General features: G+C 43.7%; 1 protein-coding gene across 1 annotated transcript in view; it reads right to left on the reverse strand.

Moving 5' to 3' along the window:
* KIAA2012 (KIAA2012 ortholog) overlaps positions 1–8,746 on the reverse strand; it is a 99,064-nt gene that overhangs the window by 51,259 nt on the left and 39,059 nt on the right. Inside the window, exon 12 of the mRNA XM_012655396.1 lies at positions 2,935–3,003. Coding sequence (XP_012510850.1) covers positions 2,935–3,003 — 69 coding nt within the window. The remainder of the gene's footprint in view (positions 1–2,934; positions 3,004–8,746) is intronic.

An 8,746-nucleotide genomic window follows, 5' to 3' on the forward strand; every position in this document is an offset into this window, starting at 1 on the left:
AGCACAAGAAGATTTAAGAATGTTCTGTTAAAGAATTAAGGGAAAAAATAAGATTCTAAGTCCTGAAAGCAGCATGCTATGCTTACATATGGGCAATCACTGGAATGCATTTTCCTGCAGAGACTATGTTTTGCATGGTGATTAGACCCTCAAATCAACTTGGAGAAACAAAAAGTTTGCTTAACCCATATGGTGGCTGAACTCTTTCACTCATCAAATAATCATGAAACATAGACAGTAGGTGTGTGTTAGCAGCAGGTCCTGGGGGTGCTAGTGGGTCCTTTCCTCTAAATAGCTTGCAGTATAAAGGAGAGAAAAGTCTAGTAGGTAGACAATACTGTGAGAGAGATGCTGTGAGGGGGTAAGTGTGGGTGCGATGTGTGCATGCGGAGGGGGCTTGTCACCCAGGCTTCAGGCATGGGGGAAGGGGAGGGTGGGGAGGGGGGAGGAGGCAGCAGGAAAGCCACCAGCCAGAGGGAGGTCGGCTTGAGAACTAAATTGGTAACTGAAAGATTAGTAGGAGTTAACCAGGACTAGAGGTAAAAGTCGGGGGGATAACAAAGTAAAATGGTGGTTGCCAGGGGCTAGGGGAGAGGAGAAGGGGGAATTGTTTAAAGGGTATAAAGTTTCAGTTTTGCAAGATGAAAAGAGTTCTGGTGATTGGTTGCACAACAATGTGAATGTACTTAATGCTACTGAACTGTACACTTGAAAATGGTTCAGATGGCAAATTTTATGTTATGTGTATTTTACAACAGAAAAAAAACGTTGGATAGGAGGAGATGAGAAATTGTGCTCCAGGCAGAGGGAACAGTACGTTCTAAAGCTTGGAAATAAGAGTTGCATTAGTCCAAGGTCTTTTAGTTACTAGGAAGAGAAAAGAAAAGGAATCAAAGTTTTCTTTCCCTTTCCTGGATCTAGAGCTTGCCAAGGGGCCTTTCTGCAATAGGCAGTTTGCCTTTGGCACCCCATAATGTCCCTTTCTGTACTTTTCTCCTTCCAGTGCCCCCTTGTCCATATAGCTAATGTTCCTCTGTTCATCCAAGCCCTCTGGGGCGCCCCACCAATCAAGCATGTTTCAACCCTTAAAACTCTACTTACTTCCAAATTACTCACCTCTTTTCCACCCCTGTGAGAATTTTTAGTTCCTCAGAGCACCTGTTCTCAGCTAGTTTGCAAGAAGACAGCTATCTGATTATATAAATTTTATTAGAGTGTGACAGACTATTAGCTTCTTAGAAGTATCAGTATTTTAAAAGGATGCTTTTTAATCCAAAGTAAATCTTTTATTGGTGAGGGTTTAGTGAATGAAGTGAAATTATAACATTTTAGGCTATATTTGGAAGAATATTTTGGTCTGGGGAACTACCCTGTAGCAGGCCTATATTGCTTGAAAATTTGTCTCAAGAGTTTGATTCTCCCAAACTGTTACTTTTTTCCAGCGTCTCGTCTTCTCCTTGTAATATCTCTAAAAATAGCAAATAATTTTCAGTGTTACCCACAGAAGGGTGTCTGATGCTGAGTAAGAAGAATTGGAAGGAGAAATGGGTATTCATCAGAAGCCATGTGTTTGTATGGGTCATTACCAAGTCAGGGACTTCCTAAACTCTCATACATTGTCAGATAGGAACATGCCTATTTAGAGTGATACCACTACTAACCATGCATAGTGGTAAAATGCAAGTTCCCAGGGCTCCAATTCTAGCTTCACCACTTTGTGTGACTTTAGGCAAGTCACTGAACTTCTCTGAGCCACATTGTCCTATATGAAAAATGAAGATAATAATAGGATTTATTGCATATCATTGCTGTGGGAATGAAGTGAAATAGTGAATGTAAAGCATTCAGGACAATGCTTGGCATATCAGAGATATAGAACAATGGTAGCTGTCACCACCACCACCATCATCATCATTATCATCATCATCTTCACTGGAGGGCTCCTGTTTAAAAGCTGCTCTGGCCCAGTTCTAACCAGCGTATGAGAATGAGCAGAACTGACCCTGAAATTCTTCCCACCATGGTCAGGATGTTGCCTAAGGAAGATGGCAAGGGAGTAAATGTAGAGGGCCAGACTCACTGGTATTTCTCTGCTTGCAGATTTTGAGATTGGCAAGGATATGATTGTGTCTTTTCTCCTAGTTTTGCAATCTCTGGCACCAAAAACAGTTCCCTCCACCCAGCTCTGGCTCTAGCCCTTGATATGTGGCGTTGCTTCCTGTTTCTACAGCAGGTTCTTCTTGAAGGATTCATTGCTGCCTGCCCCAAAATAAGCAGCAAGGAAGACCACACACATTTCTCTGTTAATCAAAGACTATTTTTAGGAGAGGGAAAAAGTCTCTAGGTAATCATCCTTTCCTTATGGTCTGAAGTAGAAGCAGCCTTGACTGTGGGTGGAGGATGAGCTACAAAGTCAACTTACACTCCCAGTATTTGCTGATCTCTCCATGGGGGAACCGAAATATAAAAGGAATCTTGGAAGAGGCAGAACAGGCCTCAGTCCTCCATTTAAAATATAAACCTGAGTCTTTTCCAGATAGGTTCCTAGCTTGTGATCGTGCAGGTTGAGCTGGGCACAACTCTTAAGGGGCAGTGTCCACCTCATTATCATGGGAATTGTGCAGTGTGTAACCTGTGAAACCACAGGACATCCCTGAAAACTATCCTTCCTGGGCTAGCTGAGAACAAGCATTTGGTTCAACCTGACTTTTCTTCTTTGCTAATATTTACACTCAGTCCACAGGGCTGCCCCCATATGAGTAACTCATGAGAGCACCACATTTTGCAGGCTTTCCAAGAAGTAAATCCTCTTTCCTACTTATTGATATATTTGGGAGAGTAATGTGTGTTTCTGGAGGCCTAGATATGAAATAATATGTTCATGAGTCAAATGATATAGAGAAGTAGAGGTAACTTTTTAGGGAAAAAGCTTACCTTTTAGGAGATGCTGAATGCTGGACCCTTCTACTTCATGGCTGCTATTTGAATTGACAGATTCATAGGCTGAAAAACAATAAGGGATTTTACCTGAGAGTGTGAAAAAGTCTTGAAAAATCTATTTTTCTTACCCCAGTACAGAGAAAAACATGAAGTAGATGCCTTGATGCTTAAGCCTCAAAATGAATTGGATGGTTTTGAAAATCCATAGATGCTATTCTGGAGAGAAGGCATATACAGGATTAACAAAGCATTGAAGAAGATAATGTTTTTATCCAAGATGTTTAAAGGTGAAACCCTGCAGGGTCCAGGATGCTAAAATTCTGCGAGGAGAACTGTTGACAGAGCAAGAGCAGGAAACAGTTAACATTGGACATGCTGCGAGGAGATGCCCAGATTTGAACAGCAGATGTGCCTCAGTGCACACAGCCTTGGGGACGCCAGACAAGCAAGAGGAACTCCTCTCCAGCTGTAGCACAAATACGAGGGTTGGACCAGGGAGACAGGAGGGATTCTAGCCCATCTGATTCCAGCCAAAAAGACAGACAGGCTTTTTCACAGCTCCTGTTGAATTTTTTTGCGATCTGTTAGAGTCACCTGGAGTGAGAATTATTCTCCTAGCTGTTCTTGTCAGTCAAAATGAAAACTAGTTAAAACAATGCTGATGAGAATTAGGATGGTAGACCTGAAAAGGACCATTAAGGGAGAGGCAACAGGTAACAAAGAGGTCAGTTGGGTGGGACCTAAATGAAGGAAGAACAGTTTTTTGTTTTTTGTTTTTTTTTTTGAGTCAGGGTCTCTTTCTGTCACCCGGGCTACTAGAGTGTGGTGGCATCATCATAGCTCACTGCAGGCTCAAGCAATCCTCCTGCCTCAGCCTCCCAAGTGTTCGGATTACAGGTGTGAACCACCTCCCCTGGCCATAAGAGTGGTTTTTAAAGGGAAACTTGTGTGTGTGTGAGAGAGGAGGGGGTGGGGGATGTACAGTATCAAGGAGATAGCAATAGGGAAGAAAAAGTCACAGGGAATCCTAGAACATTCAAGCTGGAAAAAATTTAGAGATCTCCTAGTCTAACTATGCACCCGAACTTATTTCCAAATAGTTCTATTTATTTATTTGTTTTTCTTCATTGTCTCATTACGATAACAAATAGACTAGAGAGGTTGCCAGAAAAGGATGTTTGGGTTTTATCATTTGCTAAACCGCGGTGGGGCTTGGAAAAGCCTGCCTCCTGGTGCCCTTCTGTCTCGGTGTGCACACACGTGGCCACGTGCACGCCGGTAACTTGGCTGAGCAGGCAGCTTGGGATTCTGAGAACCAACAATGGAGAGAGAAAAAGCCATAATTAGTGTTAATTGTTGACCCTACAGTTCAAAAATAGATGCTCTGGAGAATGGGAAATGAGAACAAACATTAATTATTGAGTAGGGACCTTGGAGACAGACACTCTGGATTAAAAGGAGAGAGATAAATTGCATAATGAATGTTAATTTTCCCTCAAAGAATTGAGTGGTCGGCGGTTGAAAGGGAAAAGGAGGCTAAAACAGTCATGAAAGAGAAACTTCAGTGTGTGTTGGGGAGGAGGGTGTGGAGCGTTACACAAACACTTTCCATTACTGCTACACCCTGGTCTTTGCCTCCTCCTTGCTCCCTAGAAGTTCCTATCTGGGTTTTCCTCAGAACTCATTATTTACTGCAGTTGTCTGCTAGGAAGCACAACCATTTCCCCTAAAGCAGCAGTCCCCAATTCTTTGGCACCAGGGACCAGTTTCATGGAAGACAATTTTTCCATGGACCAGGGGGAGGGGGGTGTAGCCAGTGATGGGGAGCGGCTGTAAATACAAATAAAGCTTCACTCTCCCACCCTGCTGTGGCTGGGTTCTTAACAGGCCACAGACCGGTACTGGTACCAGCCCAGGGGTTGCGCGGACTGCAGTCCTACAGTATGTAAGCCAGAAAACAGCCCCATTGCATCACTGACAAGCTGAGTGGCACATGACATTGAGGTCTATCTTCTATTTGTGCTGGTGGGAGTTTGAAAAGCAAGGGAGGCTGCCAGAGCTGTGGCCCTATGTGAGCTGCTGTGGGAAGGACGAGGGCTCTGGGGCCTTAATTGTTATTTTATCTTAATTACCATACACGAGACACACATGCACCCCCTCCGACAATGTAATCTTAACTGAAAGTAAAAACAGAATACAGATAATTGAGCAGAAGATCAGAGATAAGAATTGTAGCCAGTTTTGTAAAGAGACACTACAAACAGGCTCGTCACTGATTGCTCAGATTTCAGAGAGCTGGCTGAGATCCCCAAGTCCAGTCAGCGGCCCTGGGGATCTTCCCTATTTGGCATTGTCTACCTACTTCTGTTGAGGCCCTCATCAGATGCTGTCTGGGTGATTTTGCAGTAGCCTGAGCTCTCTGCCTTTTCTTTTGCCTGTTCCTTCATGTTGGCACACACCTTGGGTTGCATGACATCCCTCCTCAAACATCTGTGATTCCTCGTTGTCTAAGAAGCAGTGTTTCTACTCTCTCTTGGCACACAAGACCTTCCCTGCTCTGGCCCTGGCCTGCCTTCCAGGCCCAGCTTACCCCATGAAGCCCCTCCACAGACCACTCACACTGGGTGACTCCTCATTTCCCACATGTCCTCCACTTTCCCTCCTCTTTGTCTTTGGTCATGCGGGTCCCTCGCTGCCTGCCCCTTCTCATGCGGGTCCCTCGCTGCCTGCCCCTTCTCTGTTTATCCATCCACTTATTCTAATTTCTCAAAGGTCAAGTGCAAATGGAGATTCCTCAGTAAAAGCCCTTCCCGGTGGTCTCCTAGGCTAGAGTTAGTCACTCCTTCCCTGAACACCCCTGTCTCGTGTTCTCAGGCCTCTGTTGCAGGACTCATTTCATCCTGCCTTGTGGTAGAGTTGGTTGCTTGTGACTCTGTTCTACACATGGACTGTGAGTTCCTTGAAGGGCAGTAGCCACAATACCCAGCATGGAGCCTGGGAAAGGCGGGTGAGGAGAGAGCAGCCTCTAGGACAGACAGGCCTGGGAATGAAGCCCAACTCTGCCTTTACCAGGTAAGTTAACTCCCTGTGTTCCAATTTCCTCACCTGTGATATGTGAATGAAAATACTCACTTCCTACCATTACTGGGATGATGGAACGAGTTGACATATGTAGCAAGGTACCTGAGAGTGTTCGCTCTTGATATTAACATCCTTCCGTGTCCTTTGCACATGGTAGGTGTTCAGTATATTGTATCAAAGGAGTCAAACACACATGTAATAGGTCTTTTCTCTTTCAGGGCCAATGATATTTCCTATTGGAATTTTACTTAATACTTTACAAGATGGAACACGAGTATGATCTGATTTGATTTTCACAAAGCAATGTGAAGTGTTAATATTATTGCAGTTGCATCCTATTAAGGTATAAGGTAAGCTACTGTAAAAAAGAGACCCCAAAAGATAAACATTTATTTCTCTTTCATATAAGAGTCCAGAGTTAGGTGGATGGATAAGGGTGACTCTACTGCATGAAGTTCTCTGGGCACCTTGGTTCCTTATATCTTATTGTTCTATCATCCCATACAGGATTGTTCTCTTCCATATGGTTGAAGCTATTTCATTACCATGACCAAGTCCAAGGGGAAAGAGGAGGGTGAAGGCAAATAGTTTCCTTTTAAGGAAATGACCTGGAAGTTGCACATGCTGCTTCCATTCACATCTCATTACTCAAAACTTAGTCGCATGGCCATACCTCACTGCAAGGGAAGCTGGGAAGTATAATCTCTCGGTAGGCAGCCATGTGTTCAGCTAAAATTCAGGGTGAGGGATTCTATTAAGAAAAGGAATAATGGAAGAATGGATATTGGGGAACAATTAAAGTCTCTGCTACTCACAGTTTCAATCAATATTTATGGACAATGCTCTGGAAAGCCAATTGTGTTCTCTGGGATAGTCAGTGGTAGATGAGGGGTATCCACCCACAGGAATTTTAAATCTAGGAGAGGAAAGAAGATAAAGAGTAAAAGAGATAAGGAAGTGAGGGAGTGCCTGATACGAGGCCTAGGTGGTAAGAGTGAGTAGAACCTAAGGAAGTAGCAATCATGGTGACCACAGTGGTCAGGTAAGGCATCACAATGAAGGGGGGATTTTCCAGCTGGTCCTTGAAGCCTGGAAACATGGACAAGAAGGACTAGAGGCAGCGGAAAGAACTTTGACCTAACTGAGTGCAGGAAGACCTGGGTTTGAGCCTTGGATCTACCATATAAAAGGTGTGCGATCTTGAGCAAATCATATCCCTCTGGGCTTCAGTTTCCTTATCCATAAAATGAGAGTATTTTCAAACTGTGGTCTCATTGTTCTAGTGGCCCTGCACAGTCCCCACTCCCCACCTACAGCAGGGGAAGAGTTAACTGGGCTGTGGAGAATTTGGGAGGGACATAATTGGGTCATACCCGCTCAACCAGGTAGCTCTGCTTTTATCTGCTTTATCTATGGGTATCCTCAGCAAATCTGAGTAAATGCTTCCTTTGCTTAAATACTGATGAAGGTGAGGCCTAAGTTCCCTCCTGACTTTACGATTCTCCTAAACAGAACAAATGCAAGGGAGGTGGAATTCATAGCTTCACAAGCTGTGTAAAAAAAGATACAAGTACCAAAACCTGCAAAAAATAAAGAGAAATCAAGTATTCTTCAGGACTTCATATTGTTTTTTTCTTCGAAAAATGAATTTCTAGTAGATTCAGAACAAGCTATTACTTTTGACATTTTTCTTCTTTGGAAGTCATAAAGTGGTGATGATGCCACCTTTTCAGCCAAATATGAGGTAAGAGAGTCTTTGTATTTCTAGGCATCACAAGAGGTTTTTGTCAAAGGAAAGGAAGGAGAGTCCCTAGTGTGTTTTAGTAGCTTTCTGTTGGTAGCTTCCAGCCTGGGCTGTGAGGCCTTGCTGGTCTCACTATGGTGAGGGAAAGAACCTGCTTCTTTCTGAAGTCTGGGACAAACACAGCTCTCACAGCCTGCCCTTCTGCAACCACTTAGCGCTAAATTGGGTCTACATGTGATAGACCCAATTTAGCCCCATGCTGAGCCTGATAGGAACCTCCTATAAGTTCTTTAAGGAGAGTTTATCTGTCAGGGTTCAGTGCAGAATGGAAACCACCCGGGTATTTGAAGAAGAAACAGAGTGACTATAGAGAATTTGGTGCTGATACAGGTGCTACAGCAACTGCCTCTTGGCATGCTCAGTCTTCATCAGCTCGTGTGCCAGCATGAGTAGCCCAAAGCTTTGAAGCATCTGCCTTACTTCTGCCCTCCAAATCTCATGCAAGCACATCTAATTGGCAGAATATAATTTTGCATACAGCCCCCTCACTGCAAAGGTTATCTTGGAAATATAGTTTTTAGCCTTCTAGCCTCTGCAATACAGGAAAGCCCACTGGAAGGAAATGCTGGGCACCCAGAGACATATACAGCCGCATTTTCCTTTATTCAAACATTTGACCTGAGATCACTGGAACTGGTAACATCTGCCAACGTTATTTCTTATGGGTTATTAACAAACACTGATTGGGCACAAGGGACAACGTAAATTATTACTAGACAAGCCTATCTTTCTCTATTTCTTCCCACCCAGAGGTAGATGGATTGTGGACCCTATGATTTGAAATTGATGTTTGGAGAATGAAAATAAGAACAATTACAAATTATTATTTATTTTTTTTTGAGACAGAGTCTCACTCTTTTGCCCGGGCTAGAGTGAGTGCCGTGGCGTCATCCTAGCTCACAGCAACCTCAAACTCCTGGG

Source organism: Propithecus coquereli, unplaced genomic scaffold (assembly GCF_000956105.1).
Source record: "Propithecus coquereli isolate 6110/MARCELLA unplaced genomic scaffold, Pcoq_1.0 Scaffold113, whole genome shotgun sequence".
In the NCBI taxonomy this organism is placed as follows: domain Eukaryota; kingdom Metazoa; phylum Chordata; class Mammalia; order Primates; family Indriidae; genus Propithecus; species Propithecus coquereli.